Source organism: Ips typographus, linkage group LG8 (genome assembly GCF_016097725.1).
Source record: "Ips typographus isolate SLU linkage group LG8, UJ_Ityp_2.0, whole genome shotgun sequence".
NCBI lineage: Eukaryota > Metazoa > Arthropoda > Insecta > Coleoptera > Curculionidae > Ips > Ips typographus.
In genome coordinates, this window is record NC_138429.1 from 2,287,151 (window position 1) to 2,309,845 (window position 22,695).

Below are 22,695 nucleotides of genomic sequence, written 5' to 3' on the forward strand. Positions count from 1 at the left end.
CTTTTGTTTTGTGACCTCTTGCATTTTATAAAATTTTTTATTTTTAAATTGGATTGGTTTGGTATACTTTATTAGTAATGTGACAGAGAGTCTGTCTGTCTCCTATTGTTTTATATTTAAAAACAAGGACAGATACACTGGAGTAATTATTGGAGGTTAATCACCACGTTTGACACTGACAGTACTGACACTTCAAACTGGGGACAAAGCTGTAGAAAAAGTTCATAAACAAAAAAGTCAACATTTTTCAAACATTTTTGGAAATTTAATGTCAAAATTCCCGAATACACGCCCAAAACTCCTTCTGTGTTTATAACATTTTAAAGTAATGGCCCTACAAGCGTCGAAAGCAGTCACAAGTACAATTTTGAACTGTAAAAACAAGTAAGTGACCTAACCTCAAAATTTGCATAACTTTTTACAAAAATATCCCTTTTCTCTCCACTTCAACGAGTACTGAGCGGTCTTCAGTTAATTTCGCTTGTTGCAGAGTATGGAAAGGCCCCGGTTGTTTGATAAAAAGGTGCACATCAAGTGAATGGGACAATTTAACGGAAAGGCCCAAAAACAAGGTTACAAATATGCCACCCATGAGCGAACCTGTTAAGGGCCTGCCTAAGGCTGTTTACTCAAATTACAGAGAAGAAAACCAACAGACGCAAGTATGCAGGTTAAATTGACATTTATTTCCAAAGTTAATAGGCCTTCAAGCCAAAAATAATTAGTAAACATAAACAAAATTACAGTAGCAAACATTTGACTTTTATAGAATATAGATGGGCACAGAAAAGTTATGTTGTTTAATTATTATGAATTTGCTAAGTTTAAAAGACTGGATTAAAGAAAAATGTTAATTTCTAAAGTAGTTTGGCCCCCCAAGTAATCTGTCTAACCATCCTGTGAATGAAAGAAAAGTCTTAAAACTTGATGGGTGAAATCCCAAATTGACATGTTAATTATTAGTAGGTGCAGGACAAAAATGGCTGGTTAATAACCCTAATGGGGTTTCTTCTGTATCATATAAGGGTTTTCCCACAAAAAAGCTTTTTATTTTTGTTTTCTGTCAACCGTACAGCTTCCTATATGCAGATTTGTTATTAATATTATTATTAGGTTACCACCTTATCTAATGGTTTGCGAGTGGCGTCAGAAAACCGATTTGGTGAGTTCTGCACTGTTGGAGTTGTAATCGATTCAGGTTCCAGGTATGAAGTAGCATATCCAAGTGGAATTTCACACTTTTTGGAAAAATTAGCGTTTAACGTAAGAACTGTCTTGCAAATGGGGTTTTCTGTTTAATTAATTTACACTTTAATTAATAGTCAACAAAACACTATCCTGACCGTGATGAAATGATAAACAAATTGGAAAAACACGGCGGTATATGCGATAGTCAAGCGTCTAGAGATACTTTTATCTACGCCGCATCCGCCTATACAACAGGTGGGCCTTTTGCCTGTATAATAGCAAAAAAAAATCGATTATTTGGGTTTATAACTTGCAGGTTTAAGTGATGTTATACAGTTATTGGCTGAGGCCACTTTAAGGCCGCAAATCACTCTCGATGAAGTGGAAGGGGCTAAACAGGCCATACATTTTGAGCTAGAGACTTTATTAATGCGACCTGAACAAGAAACTTTATTGATGGACATGATTCACGCTGTTAGTGTGTCAATAAAAGGATAATGAGTTCGTTTTTAAACCGTTTTTTTAGGCCGCATATAGAGATAACACGTTAGGCTTACCAAAATTGTGCCCTCACAAAAATTTGGACAGAATTGATAGAGATATGTTGTTTTTGTATTTGAGTCAACATTACACCCCAAACCGGATGGTTGTTGCTGGCGTAGGTTAGTTATTAGAGACGTTTTAAGTTTGGCAAGATGTTTAAAGTTATATTTCAGGTGTTGAACATGACCGATTAGTCGACGCCGTGCAAAAATACTTTGTGGAAAGTAAACCGGTGTGGGAAGCTGAACAGTTATTCAGCAAAAGACAAGTGCCTGGCGTGGACAAAAGTATCGCACAGTACACTGGAGGAATTGAGCAGGAAGAATGCGACATTCCTCAGTTTGCCTCTGCCGGTTTACCCGTTCTGTCTCACATTATGATCGGACTAGAAGGATGTTCGCACCAAGACAAGGACTTTATAGCCATGTGCGTGCTTAACATGATGATGGGCGGCGGCGGGTCTTTTTCTGCGGGCGGACCTGGCAAGGGCATGTACACCCGACTTTACACCAACGTTTTAAATAGGTTAACATTTCAGGTTAATTCTGAACCGTCACTTTAAGTTTTTACCTATTTTTGAAGGTACCACTGGATGTACAGCGCTACAGCTTACAACCACGCCTATAATGATACAGGTCTGTTCTGTATACACGCCAGTGCACCACCCAATTATGTGAGGGATATGGTCGAGGTGATAGTTAAGGAATTAGTTAATATGGCAGGACATGTTGGGGATCAAGAGTTACGGGTAATTTAAAAAAGTTTCAACTTCAAGTAAATAAAGCAAAATTATTTAAACAATGTTTAAATACTGTGGTGATACTATTTTTTGTTATTCAGAGAGCCAAAACGCAGCTACAGTCCATGTTATTGATGAACCTGGAAAGTAGGCCGGTCATGTTTGAGGACATTGGCAGACAAGTGCTAGCTACCGGACATCGTAAACGACCCGAATATTTTATTAAAGAAATCGGTAATAATTTACATATTTCCTAAAATCCCTACCTAAATGTAATAACTACTGTAGAAAAAATCACCAAGGATGACATTGTACAAGTGGCCAAACGACTGCTAATGTCACAACCGAGCGTGGCAGCGAGAGGTGACTTGCGCAAAATGCCCTCCCTGGAATACATCCAAGCCGGACTAATTGACAGCGAAGGCAAAATGCCCAGCGGTCGTAAACTGTCACTATGGCGATAGTAATTAAATTGTTGCACTTAAAAAGACTTAAACTGGGATGGCATCAAATCGTGATGATTTGAATAGAGCTGCGTAAATTATTCGATGTGTAAATTTATCTTTTTAAGTTTTGTTTTAAACGTTTCCAAATATATTTCAATTAATGATAAGAACGGACTTGTGTTTTGTGTACCCTTGTTCTTTTTCAGTTTTAACCGATCTGTAATTCACAGTTGTAAATTAATTTACTCAACTCAAATCACTTGAATACTCTCAATAAATAAGATAATCCTCAATCACAAAACGGATTACTCGTGATTTAGATAACTGTACAAATTGTATCTATAAGAAGGATCCGCGAGTAGTTTTGGCGGTTGGTACAATTAAAGTAAGCAATTCTACTCAACCGAAATGTTCCCAATCTTTTTCGTGATAGCTGCGTTAATTTGTGGGGCTCTAGCTGAGGAAGATGACCCTTACAGGTTACCACCTAATTACATAGTAAACCACCAGGATATCGACCTGGTCGTGCCGGCTGAAGCTTTCACTGCAAACTACAGCAACTACTCGGGATCAGTTGATATCAATTTTCAGGTAAGATTTAGTTATGGAAAGTGTAAGCAAAAAAACATAATAGTTATTTACCTAACAAATGCTGAAAATGGTACTTTTTCCTACAAGTATCAATTGTCATTAAATCGAATTATTTCCTCACTCAAATAAGTGCAGAAAAGTGCAATTTACCACACCCGAGTAGGAACAATTTTATTCAGAAGCTCTCAGTTGCCCAACATGTTTCGAATGTGTAAAAATGTTGGGTTTTTAATTAGGATTTTCCCCTTTCTAAGATTAAAAACTAGTAAATTCTACTTCTTCACACAACACTTGGTTTTTTGTACAATATACTAAGAATATGTTTTTTGCTTACATTTACACTGAATATTCCACTGCCGGAATATGAACTACCTATTTTTTTAAGAGAAATAAAATAAGGCTTCTTTTTAATACATTAAGTAAACGTATTTGTTTTCCGCTCTTGTGGAACACCCATTTGGTAGTATACTACAACCAAATTTGTTTAGGTTACTGTTGAAACGAACGAAATCAAATTACACTCAAGTTACGAGTACATCGAGTTGCTGACTATCTTTTTGGACTCGGAGGCTATCGAAGAAGACTCATATTATGGAAATAGCACCACAAACATCCTAACTATCTCTCTTTCCCAGCCTCTAACTGTGGAAGTTAATTACACGTTGTCTATCACTTTCAACGCCCGTTTATTAGGTGGAGGTAATACATTCTATATCTATTTCAGTTTAAAAGGACAATAAAAATTAAATCCGTAGAGAGCTAGCGTTTCTACTATTACCAGTAAGCCGGGTGTAATAATAATTTTGTGACTGATAATCTTTAAGTATGGATTATTTAGTTGCGCTACAATATCCACCAAAGGTTTTATTACATCAACGATAAAACTTAATTCGATACTTTAATTTTTTTAATCTGAATGAAATTCGAATTTTGATTCCTTTCTAAACAACCAAGACCAATTTTTATGGCTAATTTATGGTTGCGTTATTATGTTAAACAATTTTTAGGTGGATTTTACAAAGTTTCTTACGAAGACGAAAATGGAAACACGAAATATACTGCAACCACTCAATTCCAAGCAACCAATGCCAGAAATGCTTTTCCATGTTTTGATGAACCCGTTTACAAGTCCACTTTTGCTTTTAATTTGACTTATCCTGAAGAATTGAGTGCCTGGACCAACACTCCATCAATTAATAACATTACTTTAGAGTAAAATACCAACGGTACTTATGTAAGGTGTTTAAGTAAAATGGTACATTTCCAGAGATGGATATGTTAAAACAGTGTTCGACGTCAGTCCTAAAATGTCGGTATACCTGGTGGCCTTCACCATAGCGAACTACACTTGCACTGAAGGAGACTTAAATGACGGTGGTTGTTTAAACTCCAGTGTAAAAATTATTATAAATCAAGTTTTTTTCTAAAAGACTTCAAGCATAGAGTGTGCTCTCGGAGTGACATGGAAGACGAGAGGAGTTTAGCAATGAACGTCACTGCCACAGTAATCGAGCATCTGAGCACTTACACAGGTTGGAACTATACCGATTCTTTGTCCAAACTGGACCAAATGGCTGTACCTGGCAAGTCTGGTGCTATGGAAAATTGGGGTTTGGTTATATACGGGTAAAAAGTACGACCAGGAAATATTTGCACTGAACAGGGTGTAAAACATTTCAGGGAGAGTGCTCTACTGTTTGACAGCGAAGTGCAGACCAGTGCAACCAGGCAAAGTATTAGTGCCATTATCTCTCATGAGCTGGCACATATGTGGTTTGGAAATCTTCTTACTTGTAAATGGTGGTCGGAGACGTTTCTGAATGAAGGTTTTGCCACTTTGTTTCAGTATTACACCACTCATTATGTAAGTGAACTCTTTTGACAGCAATTCAGTTACACACCAAAATAGTAATGTCAAAGCGATGAGGATAAGGAGTATCACAATTTTTGTGCAAGAAATTTAATTAATTGGATTAAAAATCAAAGTCCCTTTTCTAGGTGTTCCCCGAAATGGAAATGGAAAAACAATTCGTAGTTCGAATTCTACAGTCCATACTAATTACAGAAGGGAATCTGGACGTACCGGCTCTTCGGTCTAATGCTTCCACCGCATCGGAAGTGAGCGCAAAATTTGGAAGCTATTCTTATTACAAGGGTGGCAGTGTATTGAGGATGCTTGAACATATAATGGGAAGGGAAACTTTCAAATACGGAATTCAAGAGTACATACAAGTTAAGTAAGTGGTCATGTTACATAACACTTTTTGTCCAGATAATTTGAAAGCAAAATACTAGCTCTTCATGTTACCGAAATATTGATTATCAAAATACAACTCTAATTCTTAAAAAAGTGCATTTTTTGTGCTTATTTCACCTAATTTGCGTGGTATAATTTGGGTTTTAGTGCTTATCAGTCTGTTGAGCCACAAGACTTGTTGGAAGCGTTGGATACCGTTTTAGAAAATGCTGCACCCCAATTACCCCTTGGAGTAAACATAACCACTGTTGCCGACAACTGGATTAACAAGGGTGGTTATCCTGTTCTAAATGTCACTTTAAATGGTACCGATATTATCATTACTCAAGTGAGTTTTATACATTTCGACTTTATGGAAATAACATAAAATTTGAAATTTCAGCAAAGATTCCTTTATACTCAAACCGACGACGAAAACTCTACTTGGTACGTCCCAGTAAGCTACACCACCTCCACTTCTAACGATTTCAACGAAGACACTTCGCCAAAAGGTTGGGTGACACCGGATGAAGATTTGGTGATTTCCGATTTTAGTGAAGACTCCTGGATTGTGGTGAATAATCAAGAAACTGGTTGGTTGCTTTAACCATCAAACTACATCAAACCTAACTTTTGTTTGCTAGGTTTTTACAGGGTGAACTACGATGAAACCCTCTGGTCTAGACTGACCAACGCATTGAAACAAACCAACTTTTCTGGCATACATGTAGTAAACCGTGCTCAAATTGTAGATGACTCTTATATGTTAGCCAGGGCTGGGTTTTTAACTTTTGGTGAGGTACTCAAAATCGTGGAGTTTCTGGAGGATGAAGTGGAGTACATTCCATGGTATCCGGCTACCAGTTTGTTTTGGTATTTGTTGCAGAGAACCGGAAGTACTACAGTTTTAGGCAAGGCTCTTACTGTGAGTACTTTAATTAGATTTTTTCCTGTTTTTCATGCAGTTATTTATGTAGGACCATTTTTTGGCCTTAATGGCAAATGTGGCTAGTACAGTGCCTTTAGAGGAGGTTGACCCAGACAGTCACTTGTATACTTTAAAACAAGTTCTAATCACCACGTATTCTTGTAAGTTTGGCAACGCCACTTGTAGTGCTGCTGCCAAGGAGCATTTTGCTACCTATAAATCCACAGGAGTTAGGTAAGTTAACTGTAACATAATAAGTAATTTTTTTATCTACAATTTGTGTGGTTTTGAAGGCCTAACATCAACATTCGATCGATTGTATACTGCAATTCGATCAGATTTAGCGACGATCCGGCTAGCGATTGGGAGTTTTTATACCAACAGTACCAAAATACTTCAGTATCGACCGATAGTTCGACAATTTGGACGGCTTTGGGTTGTGCCACTAATACCACAGTTTTGAGATCGTACGTGAGCTATTTGGGTTTAATGCAGTATTTTAACTCTTATGAAATTATTAAAGGTTTTTGTCTAAAATATTGGAGTCGGATGGAGTTTTGGGGACCAGCACCTATACAAGCATTTTCTCCACTATTTACTCCGCCAATGAAGTTGGAGTGGACACTGTTTTGGACTATATCATCGAGAATCTACAAAGTATTTTCGACGTGTACGTAATACATTTTCAATTTATAGCCATTGTGTAATTTAAATCTATCTAGATTCAACGCTAACAATCTAAATCTTGGATCTGTCGTCACTGGACTGGCTTCTTATATCACACAAGAAACACAAATTGCTAAGGTAACTTTCAGAATACTAGTGACGGAAGAGTTAAAACTAAATATTACAATTTACAGTTAGAGGAGTTACTCAGATCAGTAAGTCTTAACGCAACGTTATCCAGTTCGGTTGAAACCGCCTTAACTACAGCCAAAGCTAACCAGGCCATAATCGAAAACCACAAAGCGTCCCTTTACGAATATCTACAAATAAGCGACACAGAAACCACCGTAACTAGTACAACAGAAAGTAGCGTCACTACAACTACAACATCTACAGTTACAACTGCAGCACCTGCAGACACCACCACAACTACCCCAATTGCAGAGACTACCGAGGCTGTGGAGACTACTACTAGTGCTGCAGCTTTAGGAGGAGTCAGTCTGATGGCTTTAGTGGTTTTGGTGCTAATTAGTTACATCATACCTTATTAAAAAAATAAACCTTGTTTTCGTGTGCCAATTACAATTTTCTGTGTAATAGATAACTTAGTTGATTTTTCCATGTTTTTCACTTTAGGAATGCAATTTTACAATCCCTGAATCAGACGAATTTATCTTTGATTTATGGCTTCTAATTTAAATTTCTTTGTGCTGTGATTAGATAAAGAGATCATATGCTTCTCGTGAAGTATTAATATGCTTAACTTTTTGATTCCGAGCCAGTTCGTTTCAAATTGTGGTTTCTTGAATAATTTCTAATTTTAATAAACCACAAATAAGGCCTAACTTTCCTTAAATAGTCTTAGTATGCATTTGGGTTCCTTACTGATTCTAATTTTGGCTTGTACCATTCAAAATGTTATTAGTGAAGATGATCCTTACCGTTTACCGCCGAATTACATAATCAATCATCAGGATATAGATTTGGTGGTACCTGCAGAGGCTTTCACCGCTGATTCTAGCAATTACTCAGGTTCTGTCTCGATTCAATTTCAGGTAAGATTCCATAATGTTGACACTCGTGCAATTCTGAAAAAGTTATACTTATTTATATGAGGGATGAAATCAATACAAGCAAAACTTATAAAGCTACAATTATTTGGGTTGTACGATCATGTATAAGGTGTGTCCCATTTGAAAAATTACAACTTCCTTCGGCCACAAGATTTGTGATTTCATTTAATAAAATGTTTGGATTTTTTGGAGAAAAAGTACAAAAAAACAATCTTCTGCACTATTTAATAGAAACTAATAATATTCTAGGTAACAGTAGAAACAAACGAAGTGAAACTGCATTCCAGTTCTAGCAACATTGAACTGCTAACCATCAGTTTGGACAATGATGATCCCTTAACAACTGATTCTTATTCGGTTAATAGTACCACGGACATTTTGACTTTAACTTTCGACAACAATTTTGTGGTTGGGGAAAACTACACTCTGTATTTTACCTTTAACGCTCAGCTTCTGAGTAGCGGTAAGTAATTTGCTTAAAGATAAATCTTTTTGCACTTGGATGAGTAATTAAGCCTTATGCCTCATAAATCAAGCTCTTAAAAGGATTAAGGGGCTTCTGGCAGTGATAAGAAGTTTCACAACATGTAATAAACTGAATTCCACAAATTCTAGGAGGGTTTTACAAAGTGTCTTATGAGGACGAAGATGGAGAGACGCAATACATTGCAACCACTCAATTCCAAGCTACTAATGCCAGAAATGCCTTTCCATGCTTTGATGAACCTACTTACAAGTCTACTTTTGCCTTCAATTTGACTTATCCTTCCGAATTCAGTGCCTGGACCAACACACCTTCAATAGCTAATAATACAGTAGAAGGGTAAATTCCTAACTATTTTTATTTAAGTGGAAAATTTAACCAATTCCTGCACTGAATAGGGATGAGAGTCTGGTAAAAACAACTTTTGATGTTAGCCCTAAAATGTCCGTGTATCTGGTTGCTTTCACCATATCCAAGTACACTTGCACTGAAGGAGATCTAGAAGGTAGTTCCAGTTACAAACAACGGGTTTGTTCAAGAATGGACATGGAGGAGGAGAGAAGCTGGGCTTTGGAGGTTACTTCTAAAGTAGTTGACTACTTGAATGATTACACTGCAGTTAATTACACTCAATCACTGTCCAAACTGGATTCTATGGCTGTTTCTGGAAAGAGTGGTGCCATGGAAAATTGGGGATTGATTATCTATGGGTAGGGTTTGGACAAACCAACACAAGCACAAGTAAATATGTTTTGATAATGTATAGGGAATCTGCTCTTTTATACGATAACACCGTTCAAACTGTGGCCAACAAACAGAGCATAGCGGAAATAATCGCCCATGAAGTAGCCCATCAATGGTTTGGGAATCTTTTGACGTGCAAATGGTGGTCTGAGACTTTCCTCAATGAAGGTTTTGCCAGACTTTTCCAGTACTACGTAGTCCATTCCGTATGTAACACTAATCATTTTAAACTCTTAACATGAAAACCATCTTCCTGTAGATCCTCCCCGACTATGATATGGAAAATCAGTTTGTGGTGAAAATCGTACAATCCATGATGGTCACCGATAGTTATCTGGGAGTTTCCGCCTTAAGATCAAACGCTTCCACGGCTTCAGAAGTAAGCGCCAAATTCGGAACTTACTCTTACAGTAAGGGTGGCAGCGTGTTGAGAATGGTTGAGCATATTGTAGGACGGGACACATTCAAAACGGGAATTCAAAAATATATGCAGGACAAGTGAGTTTTGCATAGTTTGTTAAAAACATCAGTAGGACATTAATTGCAGCGCTTATCAACCTGTGGAGCCTCAAGACTTGTGGGATGCTCTGGAAGCTGTTTTGGAGAATGAAGTTTCTAATCTACCAGTTAATGTTACTCTGAGTGATGTGTTGGATAATTGGATTTATAAAGAAGGATTCCCTGTTGTTACTGTGTCTCTAGTTGATGGAGATGTTGTTATTTCTCAGGTAAATTTATTAAAACTAGTCAGACTGGTATTTAGTTATAGATTGTACCAATTCTAGCAAAGATTCTTACTCAACGAAACCGATGACGAAGATTCCAGCTGGTACATTCCCATCAGCTATTCTACCTCGAGTTTGAACGACAGTAACGAAGATACCACCCCTAGAGGTTGGGTAACCCCTACCGAGTCCTTAACAATTGCAAATTTTAACGAAAGTAATGACTGGATTGTGGTTAACAACCAGGAAACTGGTGAGTTTAAAACTGATAGACCGAACCGGATATACAAATTCCTTTGGCAGGATTTTACCGAGTTAACTACGATTCCACTCTCTGGGAAAGTTTGGCGGCAGCTTTGAAAGAATCGAATTTTTCTGGAATCCACGTGGTTAATCGCGCTCAAATAGTGGATGACGCTTACATGCTAGCCAGAGCTGGTTATTTAACCTTTGGAGAAGTGTTGGAAGTCGTGGAGTTCTTGGAAGCTGACACCAGCTACATTACTTGGTATCCTGCCATCACTTTTTTCAACTATTTGCTCCAGAAAACTGGTAGTACTACCACTCTAGGGGCTGCTTTAACAGTAAGTTTCTACGTCATTACTAAGTATTATTAGCTTACAGTGTGATTTTTAGAGCCACTTTTTGACTTTGGTTGAGGCTGCCGTGGCCACGGTACCTTTGGACGTGGTGGACGAAGACAATCACGTGTACACCTTGGAACAGATTTTATTGAACAATTTAGCTTGTAAATATGGCAATAGTGATTGTATTAATGCGGCCAAAGATCATTTTACTACCTACAAGACCACTTATGAAAGGTTGGTGTTAACTAATCAGAAGATAGGTCATTTAAACTTGCATTATTGCAGACCTAATCTCAACATACGAAGCATTGTTTACTGCAATGCCATAAGATACAGCGATGATCCATCTAGTGACTGGGAGTTCTTGTACGAGCAGTACCAAAACAGTTCAGTATCCACAGATTCATCTTATATTTGGAGCGCCTTGGGATGTGCCACTAACACATCAGTGATAACCTCGTAAAACTATCAATTTTTACATTTTGATTTTAGTTGAAATTGCTGAATTTTACAGCTTCCTTTCCAAAATTCTCGCCTCGGATGATGACTTAGATTCCTCCACCTACACTTCAATCTTCTCTACTGTGTTTGAAGGTAGTGAAATTGGTGTGGACACTGCTCTAGACTACTTCATTGAAAACTACGAAGCTATAATAGAAAAGTACTCTAAAGTCCACACATCCAATCCACTTATCTAACCGCTGTTTTGTAATAATTGTAGATTCACTGAATCCGGTTTGGATATTGCCGAAATTTTCAGTTCAGTCGCATCATACATTACACAAACAGAACAAATTACTAAAGTGAGTATCCTAATTTATAAGTTTTCAGTTTGTTAATTAAAATAAATTGTATAGTTGGAAAGCTTGCTAGAAATTGAAGACCTGGACGATGCTTTAGTAACTGCCATTGAAGAAGCAATTGAAACTGCAAAAAGCAACCTGGAAATTGTTGAGAATCAGAAAGAATCTCTTCTTCAGTATTTAGGAGTTAGTGAGGAAGAAGATGGTGATGATGATGATGATGATGATGATAGTGGTGCAACAAGTTTGGGCAAAATAGGATTAATAGGCTTGCTGGCAGTTGCTTTGGGCAATTTTAAATTTTGATATATACTAGTTACTTGTTAAAGATAGTTTAAGTTACAATGTTTAAAAGTACTAATCTATGGGGACAGTAGGTTCTGAAAAATATGGAATTCGACACTCAAAAGGGATTTACTACAATAGAGATTTTTACAATGATTAGTATACTAAATTTTAAAGTTTTCTGACGCAGTAGGTATTAAGCCGCAAAACAATCACTTCACATTGATAAATGATTTCAAAACCTTTTATACCTCGTATATTAAAGGTTACAGCAAATCCTACCACATTGAAATGAAAATTATCTAATTTTGGTTTTCTAAATTAATTGAGAAATGTCAAAGAGTCCAATAACTATACAAGTAATCATAAATTAAGTAACTTAATTAGCATTGAATGAATTTTTAATTATTGTAATACTTTTCTCGTCTGGGGGCTTACTAAATAGAGATTACAATGAAAGATGTTTTATTGCACCGGTATTTAGATAAGATACCAAGTGAGTTTATGTATAAAAAGTTAAGTAAAATGTTTTGCGACCCAATTAGTTGTGGTACCAAGGTAGGTAAAGTTACTAGTTTTAGAAGTGGCTTTACATTTTTTTTTTCAGACTACCCTTCTACAGTTAAAATGCAGGTACCACAACTGTTAATTGCGGTTTTCTGTACAGTTTTAACCGCAGCTAAAGGACAAGACTACAGACTGCCTGAAACTATATGGCCCTCCAAATACGAGGTGGATTTGCTTATACCTGACACAGTCTTTACTGGTGAAACAGACATATTTGAAGGTAAGTTAATTTTATCTATTTTACCTTGATTTTTACTATTACTGCAATAAATGCTAGATTGGATATAAAAGGATCAACCTGGTGTAAAGTGAGGATTATTCAGAAAATCTTGCTTATCATTATTTGACTTTAGATTTTAATATAATAAGATTAACGGAAAGATTAATTTATTGCAGTTATTTAGAGGATTAAAAATAGTGATAGACGAAAAATTTGATTCTTTCTTAATTAATTCATTTATTTCTAAAATAATTCTAAATGTTAAAATTGGGTCCTATTCTTACCAGAAAAATTTGACTGGTAAATTACAAATACTGTGTTTTTGGTAGTTCAAATTTTGACACCGCTTTTCTCACTAACTCTACCAAATTTTGTAGTGTTCTTCAGGTTTTTGGATAGGAAATTTAATGAGGATTTCAAAAATGTGCTTAAAACAGTGCTTTTTTCACTCCAAGTGGGTTTTTCAGGTGATTTTATCTTTAACTGTCCTTTCAAATTGTGTTTCTGGCAGTTCAAACTTTGTCACCTCTTTCTTCACTGATTATACCAAATTTTATAGTGTTCTTCAGGTTTTTGGATAGGAAATTTAATGAGGATTTCAAAAATGTGCTTAAAACAGTAATTTTCTCTCTCCAAGTGGGTTTTACAGGCGATTTTATCTTTAATTGTCCTTTCAAATTGTGTTTCTGGCAGTTCAAACTTTGACACCGCTTTTCTCACTAACTATACCAAATTTTGTAGTGTTCTTCAGGTTTTTGGATAGGAAATTTAATGAGGATTTCAAAAATGTGCTTGAAACAGTAATTTTCTCTCTCCAAGTGGGTTTTACAGGCGATTTTATCTTTAATTGTCCTTTCAAATTGTGTTTCTGGTAGTTCAAACTTTGACACCGCTTTTCTCACTAACTATACCAAATTTTGTAGTGTTCTTCAGGTTTTTGGATAGGAAATTTAATGAGGATTTCAAAAATGTGCTTAAAACAGTGCTTTTTTCACTCCAAGTGGGTTTTTCAGGCGAATTTATCTCTAACTGTCCTTTCAAATTGTGTTTCTGGCATTTCAAATTTTGACACCGCTTTTCTCACTAACTATACCAAATTTTGTAGTGTTCTTCAGGTTTTTGGATAGGAAATTTAATGAGGATTTCAAAAATGTGCTTAAAACAGTGCTTTTTTCACTCCAAGTGGGTTTTTCAGGTGATTTTATCCTTAACTATCCTTTCAAATTGTGTTTCTGGCAGTTCAAACTTTGTCACCTCTTTTTTCACTGATTATACCAAATTTTGTAGTGTTCTTCAGGTTTTTGGATAGGAAATTTAATGAGGATTTCAAAAATGTACTTAAAACAGTAATTTTCTCTCTCCAAGTGGGTTTTATAGGCGATTTTATCTTTAATTGTCCTTTAAAATTGTGTTTCTGTCATTTCAAATTTTGACACCCTATATCTTGAAGAAGGGGCATTTAAGAGCAATTTATGTGCACTTTTTTACAGTATACAGTTTGTGACATGAATTCAGTGACATCTTGTAGGAAACGTGACTTAATTTGCTCTTTTAATAATAATTTTCCATATTACATATAATAAACTTTACTTTAGGTAACGTAACGATACATTTCACCGTATCAAATGCCACGACGGAAATTAAGCTCCATCACAAAGTTAATGTAATCGATTATGAGCTGAGTAGTGAAATTGTGGATTTAGGTAATGATATCGCAAGCGTTACTTACGACGAGGTTACTGAGATATTCACAATTGTATTAAATACTGCTTTATCCACTGACGTTGATTACCAGTTGATTATTCAGTAAGTGTGAACCTTTGTAAATTATCCAAAAAAACTGCAACTCACGTAACAGGTACAATGCCACTTTTGAAACAACCGAAATGACAGGATTCTACACTAGCAACTACAAAGATGAAGATGGAAATGAAGAATGGCTGGTTACCACCCAGCTTCAGCCAAGTTCAGCCAGACATGCGTTTCCCTGTTGGGACGAGCCACAATTTAAGGCTACGTTCGCGGTTAGTCTCACTTATCCCACAGGATTATTAGCTTTGAGCAACAGCAATGCTGAAAACGATACGGAAATTGACGAGTTAGTTTGTAATAAACAAACAGTGGGATTTTTGTTAATTTTTTAATTTGCAGTACTTACACCAAAACCGTGTTTAAAGAAACGACCACCATGTCCACTTATTTGAACGCTTTTATTATCTCTAATTTCACCTGCACCGAAGGTTACACTATTGCAACTGGGGTACCTCATCGAATTTGCAGCAGACGAGAAGAGGAACCAAATCGAGCGTTTGCTGCTGAGTCTGGTACTACTTTAATTAGGACTTTAGAGAGTATTACCGGAATCAAATACGGTAAGTAAATGTGTGTGATTTTTTTTTAAAATCTTATCAAATTTGCTGTTTTAATAACAACAGGGGAATTTATGCCGAAAATGGATCAAGTGGCTATTCCAGACTTTTCGGCCGGAGCAATGGAAAACTGGGGTCTGGTGACCTATCGGGAACGAGGCCTACTGTACGGTGAAGAGGACACGAATGGCATTTACAAAAAAGCCACAGCCTTAGTTATAGCTCACGAATTTACGCACATGTGGTTTGGCAATTTGCTTACCTGTAAATTATGGGATTACACGTTTCTGAACGAGGGCTTCGCCAGGTTTTATCAGTATTTCGCAACGGCTGCGGTGAGTCTTCAGGTGTTGTCTTTGGACCGTTCATCAAATTGAAACTTGTACAGACTCAGCAATTCGTGGATTGGGAATTGAATAAGCATTTTAATGTAGAACAAGTGCATACTGCTCTATTGGCTGACTCTACGACATCGGCTCAGTCTTTGACTTCAACGGCGGAAACTCCAACCGAGGTATTTTTCTCATCTAAAATAATAAAAACTTGAATAATACAACTTTAATAAAATGCAGATTTCGAACAAATTTGGTACCATCAGTTACAATAAAGGAGCATCCATATACAGAATGATCGAAACTAATATAATGGGGGCGGAAAATTTCGTTTACGGCATTCGAGATTATTTGGCTTCAAAGTAAGTTTATTTAAAATAACAACAACATAACCAAGTTCAATTATTTTACAGTCAGCTTAGTGCTACAGTCCCTTCAGACTTATGGGACTCCCTTGCTGATTACGTCCCTTCCAACGCCCTCCCAGTCAATACCACCTTGGAGGAAGTACTGTACAACTGGGTGGAACTCAATGGACACCCAGTGGTTAAAGTTACCAGTGACGGGGATAGCGTAATTTTAACTCAGGTCTGGACTCCGAAATAAAGTAAGAGCGTTTGTTTTACCTTCCGAACATTCCAGGAACGATTTCTTCTCTCCGGGAACGATTCCAGAGAGTATTACGTGCCGGTTACCTACACCACCTCAGCTGACACCACTAAATTCTCCAACACCACCGTCAAAGTGTGGTTGACTCCAGATGATGAGAGTTTAACCTTGGAGGGTGTATTGAGTGATGATGCCTGGATTATTGTTAATAACAGACAGTCGGGATTCTACAGGGTGGACTACGATGAAACTATACTCAACAGAATTATAGCGCAGCTACATAACAATCATTTAGAAATCGATGTATTGAATAGGGCTCAACTGATTAGCGATGTCTACAATTTTGCTAGATCTGGACGTAATGGGGGTTACGGCACTTGGACATATGTTGAAGCTTTGGAGGTTTTGAGTTACCTTCAACATGAAGTGGATTATTATCCTTGGTATGCGGCTTTGGTGGGTAACACCCATCTTTTGCAACGAATTGGGTAAGTTTCACGTTTTAAGTAACTAAGAAAAGTAAATTTAAATATTTTTAGGTTGGATTCTACCGAAGGACAACTATTTTCCACATGGATGTTAGGTTTGATGGAGGAGGTTTATAAAACAGTACCATTTGACACTGTAGACTCATACAATGAAGTGTACAGTCTCAAACAATCGATGATATTAGAGGCAGTTTGTCAGTATGGTGAAGAAACTTGCATTTCCAAAGCTCAGGAACTTTTTGCTAGTTATAGAGACGGCGGAGCCAAGTAATTTGCTAATCAAATTTAAATTAAGACAATCGTTTTGATGGAACGTTTTAGAGTACCTAAAGATCTCAGAAGAACTGTCTACTGTACTGCGCTGAGATACAGCGAGGACGTTGAAACTGACTTCAACTTCTTGTGGCAGAAATATACTGAAACCAGTTTGTCAAACGACATTCTTGTAATTTTCCTTGGTTTAGGATGCGCTCAGGATATGGATATTTTAAAATGGTTCGATTAACAGTTTATGATCCGGAATTTAGTACTAAAATGATCTTTTTAGGTATCTAAACCAGACCATTGATTCCACCTCTGGAATTCGGTACCAAGACATTAGTAGTGTATGGTCTTATGTGTACACTAGCAGCAAAAATGGTACCAACGCAGCTCTTGAATTTATAGCCGAGAATTATCTAGCTCTTAATGAAACGTTAGTATTCACCTTTCTTGGAAAATTTGTTACAAATTGTTTTTCAGATACTCTAGTGTGGGTTCCCTAATTTCCTCAATTGCTGGCTACATCTATGACACCGACCAACTCGAAAAGGTTCGTCATTCTCTCTGTCCTGTGTCTGAAAATAATTTAATGAGTTTTAGTTGGAAGCTTTGCTCAATCTCTCAGAAATATCCGGTGATCATAAATCGACGGTAGAAAGTGCTATTGAGAGTGCTAATTCAACTATAACATGGGCGGCCACATTGAAACAAGACGTGGCCGCGTATTTGGATAATAGTGACAATGAGGACGAGGATAGTGACGATGATGATAGTGATGAAAGTAGTGCTAGTATAACTAAGTCATCAATTTTTGTTGTTATGGGAATAATGTTATGGTGTAAATTTGTCAAATAAATTAGTATTTGTTTTTATGAAAACTTGATTTTAATATAAGGGAAAGCAAAAGAAGATTTAGTAATTGTAAGGTAATAGCAATCTTACGTAACACCAGATAAGTTAAATAATTGTTTTCTGTATTCGGCTTCAATCATAAAATTATAAACTATTACCCACTTTGAACGTAGAAAAATCTAGATTATTGATAGTTTTCGTTAGTATTGGTGAAACAATTAAGAATACTTTGAGTAATAAAATAAAACAGACAAAATACATACAATTATTAATATTTTAGTTACAAGAAAATGCCCAGGAGTCCTCTAGTAGGGACACATTTATTGATTTTTAAAAATCAGTTAAATTTTAACAAAAAAACTAAAATTCTTTTAAAGAGAAACAAAGCTACTTAAAAAGTTAAATACAAAGCAAGCCCAAAGAAATTAAACCTTCTCTTGTGTTCTTCTAACAAAGTTATACTGGATTTAATAACATTTCTGGAAATAATTGCAACTATTAATAGGGATTTAAATTTTCCTTGAATGTTCAATCACAGCTTTAATGTGAAATAAAACTTTTACAGTGTGGATCGACCGGATTTGATGACTCGGCCATAAATATAAAATCCTTTGCTAATCCGTTACCTACAGTTTTGAATTTAAAATATTTCTGAAGAGTAATAATTGATCAACACAGATATTCGGTAATCCACTCAATCATCCAGACTTCAAAGTGGGTTTAATGATTTTACAATGAAAAATCATTACATGTTATTTAGTTTTAGGACTATGAGGGGATTACGATTTTTATGGCGTATAAATTTTAATTATTATTAACTGAATTTGAGTTAAGTTATTTGTCTGGCAAGCGCAGTCAGGGTGTTACCAGCTACAATGGGGTACTGGAGTGTTTTTGTAACGGTGTGTACCATCGCACCTTTGGTACTAGCCCAAGATTATAGAATACCTGATACTGTAGTGCCTTCCAACTATGAAATTGAACTATTTGTACCTCAAACTGTTTTAACAGGGGAGAATGCAACTTTTGAAGGTAACATTTTGATAAAATTTTAGTGTTGTGAAAGCTGTAGGTTAATTACTTGTAGGGGAAGTTACCATAACTTTCACAGTGACCACCACTACTTCGGAAATTAACTTTCATCGTAGGAACACCATTCAAGAGCTTACCCTAACTGATTCTGCTGGTAATGCCATAACAACCTACAATGACACTTATGACACAGTAACTGAAATACACACTATACAGTTGGAAAGTAATTTGACTGTAGGCAGTGAATACATTTTAAACATTTTGTAAGTAATTTGTATGAAAAGCTGGTTTTCAATAAGTAAAAGATCTTTTTAGGTATTATGGAACTTTCAACTTTCCTAACGACACCATGGTGGGTTTCTACATCAGTACCTACGAGGACGAAGACGGGGTTGAAACTTATATGGTTTTAAGCAAGTTTGAACCAGTACATGCTCGACATGCATTCCCTTGTTTTGATGAGCCTCGATTCAAAGCTACCTTCGACCTTACCTTGACTTACCCTAGTAATTTTAACGCTCTAGCTAACACTGTAGTGAGCAATGAAACCTCTGCAACTATCGACAGTGTGTAAGTGTACTGAATGTTCATTAACAACAAAATTGTAACTTGAGAAAATTAATAGTAATTACACTACCACCAAGTACCAACAGACTACTATCATGTCTACATACTTATTGGCTTTTGCCATATCTCAGTTCACCTGCACCGAAGGTTACAGTTTTGAAACTAACGTTCCTCATAGCGTGTGTTCGAGACCGGAAGAAGCTGCTTACCGCACATGGGCGGTAGATGTTGGTACTAGTGCAATGAGAAGCATGGAGAGTACTCTTGGAATTAAGTTTGGTATGTTTAAGGTAAAATCTTGTTCGCCTACTTTCTTGAACACATATTTGCAGGTGAATACATGCCAAAAATGCACCAATTGGCCATTCCCGATTTTGCATCCGGCGCCATGGAAAACTGGGGTCTGGTAAGCTACCGGGAAGCTTACCTGTTATGGGACGAGGACGAATCGTCCAACAGCTACAAAAAAAGCATAGCTGCGGTGGTGGCCCACGAGTTTGCCCACTCTTGGTTTGGTAATTTGGTCACGTGCCAGTGGTGGGATTACATCTTTTTGAACGAGGCTTTCGCCAGATATTTCCAATATATGGCCGGAGTTGCCGTAAGTTTTACTCTTTCAGTGTGAGTTTTTGTGTTTTATTTGAAAATACAGACCAAGGAAATGGTTGACTGGGAAATGGACAAGCACTTTAACGTGGAAGTGGTGCATGTAGCACTTTTGACTGATTCGCGAAGTTCAGCTTTAGCGATTGTATCTGAGGCTAACAGTCCTAGTGAGGTAACCACGTTCCTTAATAATTAATTTAAAACTAATAAAGCATTTAAATAGATTTCAGCTAAGTTTGGCACTATTAGTTACAGTAAAGGTGCTTCTATTTTAAGAATGATTGAGAAGAACATTATGGGTGCAGATAATTTTGTTTATGGCATGAGGGAATATTTAGCTAACAAGTGAGGCTTTTTTCTTCTTTCCATCAAAAAATTGTTACCATCAAATATGTCTGATTAGTACACAGAAAGCCACCATTCCTTCTGATTTATGGGAAGCCTTTGCAAATCACGTTCCTTCAGAAGCTCTGCCATTGAATGTAGACTTTGAAACCGTCATCACCAACTGGACTGAACTAAACGGCCACCCAGTGGTTCAAGTAACCCAAGATGGTGACGATTTAGTGCTCACTCAGGTAGGTTTTTTAGCTAAAACCTAGAAATTTTGAAATTCGATTTCAATAGGAACGGTTCTTACTGAGTGGAAATAGTACAAATGAGTACTACGTTCCCATAACTTACACCCTATCATCTGACACTAGCAAGTTTGTTAATACTACAGTGAAGACGTGGTTGGCACCTGGTGAAACTTTGACCCTCACGGGAGTTATGGCGAATAGCAGTTGGGTGGTACTCAATAACAGACAAGCAGGTTAAATTTGGCAAACTTACTCAAACCTATATCAAAACAAGTTGCGAATACTTTCAGGATTCTACAGGGTGGATTATGACAGTACATTATGGGAATCAATCAAAACTCAACTTCAAGAAAACCACCTCAAAATTGACGTACTCAATAGAGCGCAAATAATCAGCGACTCCTACAATTTTGCCAGATCTGGATTAGAATCGGGTTATGGTGACTGGTCTTATGCAGACACTTTAGATATTTTGAGCTACCTGGAAGATGAAGACGAGTACTACCCTTGGTATGCTGCTATAGTTGGCAACAACCAATTGTTGACCAGGATTGGGTGAGTTTGCAAAAATAACTTTTTTGTGTTATTATTAATGGATTTCTCAAGATATGACTCTGAAATCGGACAACAATTTACAACCTGGATGATCCAGTTGATGACCAAAGTCTACAAAAGTGTACCGTTTGACACGGTGGATGAGTCCAACATGGTTTATTCCTTAAAACAAAACTTGATACTAAACAGAATGTGCAAATATGGAGAGGAAACTTGTGTAGCCCAAGCCATTGAGTACTTTGCCAATTATAGGGACAACGGTGTCAAGTAAGTGGGTTTTAATGTCAAACAGTGCAAACTAAATGATTGTTTCTGCAGAGTTCCTAAAAATTTGAGAATTGTCGTTTACTGCAACGCTTTGAGGTACAGCGACAATGTCACTAGGGACTTTAACTTTTTGTGGGAGAAATACACTGAAACTAATCTCATGACTGAAGTGATTACGATGTATGCTGGTTTGGCATGTGCAGAAGATATAGAGCTACTAAAATGGTAAGAAAAATGTGTTACAATGTATAGAGTGATTAAGGCTACGAATCTAACAACCAATTTATGAAAAAATGTTGCATACTTTTGGTATTTCAGGTATTTGGGCCAAACGATTAATTCCACTGCTGGAATCAGACTGCAAGACTTTACCTCAGTGTGGTCCTACGTTTACAGCAGCAGCAAAGTGGGAACAAACGCAGCCATCGAGTACATTACGGAAAACTATGCTGAATTTACAGCCGCGTAAGTAATAATTTTTTCTTTGCTTAAATCTTCTAATTTTTTAACTTTTATTCACAGCTACTCAAGTGCTGGAAGTCTAATTTCTAGTGCAGCCGACTACATTTACGACGAAGATCAAATAGCTTACGTAAGTTTTCACTATTTAAAGAAAATTCTTACACAAACAGTATTTTATAGCTTGAGGATCTGGCTGCAGTAGAAGGTATTTCAACGAGCCATACAGCCACTGTAGAGTCCGCTATTGAAACGGCCAGATCAAATATAGAGTTGGCGGAAACGGTTGCAGAAGAAGTTCAAACATATCTAAACTCGTTGACGTCAGCAGTACCCAATTTTAAGCCAACCTTTATTTTCATTGCGAGTTTACTTATTGTTGTAATGTCAGCTGTTTTGTAAATTAAATTTCTCTTTGCACCAGAAAGAGTATTTTTTTGCTTCGTTCCTTCTTGAATTGAATTAAAACTTGAACTATTTAGTCGTAAATGATTGAGTGGAAGTGTAGTCTTTATGCTGGTTTCATAACCATTTGAAACGTAAAGTAATGAACGCAATTTATCACCACTGAAATAAAGCTACCGATTCTTCTTTCACTTTTCTCCCTCGACCGACCGATTTTCAGCTTAATACCTCCAACTTTTCCATTTGTCAATGTCTATATTTTTCTATTTGTCTTTAACAGATAATTGTGTTCAGTGTGGAACTCTTTATTGGTATTGAGGATGATGTCACTTTTATTCGTTTGTATATGCTTGATTTCCAGAAAAAGGTTACCATCAAATTATCGTTGAAATTCCAGTTAAGAATGTATTGATGATTGTGTCAATTTGATGAAAGAAAGTGAATACAAAAGTAGACAGAACAACTATCAAATAAAATAAACAGTTAC

General features: G+C 36.7%; 2 protein-coding genes across 2 annotated transcripts; both read left to right on the top strand.

Moving 5' to 3' along the window:
- The first annotated feature begins 180 nt into the window (after window positions 1-180).
- LOC145732320 (mitochondrial-processing peptidase subunit alpha) lies at window positions 181-3,086 on the top strand. The gene is made up of 10 exons (XM_081984498.1): window positions 181-384; window positions 491-662; window positions 1,114-1,263; window positions 1,323-1,443; window positions 1,505-1,662; window positions 1,715-1,850; window positions 1,905-2,256; window positions 2,314-2,479; window positions 2,572-2,704; window positions 2,759-3,086. Exons 1-10 carry the CDS (start codon window positions 329-331, stop codon window positions 2,932-2,934), a joined length of 1,620 nt encoding a protein of 539 aa, XP_081840624.1. The 5' UTR covers window positions 181-328; the 3' UTR covers window positions 2,935-3,086.
- Window positions 3,087-3,275: 189 nt separating this feature from the next.
- Window positions 3,276-22,233, top strand: LOC145732790 (uncharacterized). The gene is given in 57 exon segments (XM_081985284.1): window positions 3,276-3,507; window positions 3,996-4,206; window positions 4,515-4,719; window positions 4,775-4,881; window positions 4,938-5,133; window positions 5,188-5,371; window positions 5,506-5,744; window positions 5,912-6,092; window positions 6,147-6,336; window positions 6,388-6,668; window positions 6,721-6,905; window positions 6,965-7,138; window positions 7,195-7,341; window positions 7,394-7,475; window positions 7,532-7,885; window positions 8,183-8,392; window positions 8,660-8,873; window positions 9,026-9,233; window positions 9,293-9,604; window positions 9,661-9,844; window positions 9,898-10,136; window positions 10,186-10,366; window positions 10,424-10,616; window positions 10,667-10,947; window positions 11,000-11,409; window positions 11,465-11,611; window positions 11,672-11,753; window positions 11,808-12,050; window positions 12,480-12,825; window positions 14,421-14,631; window positions 14,684-14,923; window positions 14,977-15,197; window positions 15,261-15,529; window positions 15,583-15,708; window positions 15,767-16,114; window positions 16,169-16,623; window positions 16,675-16,890; window positions 16,945-17,118; window positions 17,171-17,317; window positions 17,365-17,434; window positions 17,485-17,730; window positions 18,415-18,421; window positions 18,571-18,768; window positions 18,824-19,031; window positions 19,084-19,338; window positions 19,394-19,614; window positions 19,668-19,936; window positions 19,988-20,113; window positions 20,165-20,286; window positions 20,345-20,519; window positions 20,569-20,755; window positions 20,813-21,077; window positions 21,129-21,344; window positions 21,396-21,569; window positions 21,663-21,809; window positions 21,867-21,936; window positions 21,987-22,233. Coding segments are annotated over 57 exon segments (11,751 nt in total). The 5' UTR covers window positions 3,276-3,324; the 3' UTR covers window positions 22,206-22,233.
- The last annotated feature ends 462 nt before the right edge of the window (window positions 22,234-22,695 follow it).

Excerpts from the sequence above, each read along its gene's own strand:
- LOC145732320 (XM_081984498.1), top strand. The coding sequence starts at position 329 with ATGGCCCTACAAGCGTCGAAAGCAGTCACAAGTACAATTTTGAACTGT. Across the intron at positions 1,264-1,322 it reads TGGAAAAATTAGCGTTTAAC|TCAACAAAACACTATCCTGA; the intron begins GTAAGAACTGTC and ends TTTAATTAATAG. Across the intron at positions 2,257-2,313 it reads TACACCAACGTTTTAAATAG|GTACCACTGGATGTACAGCG; the intron begins GTTAACATTTCA and ends CTATTTTTGAAG.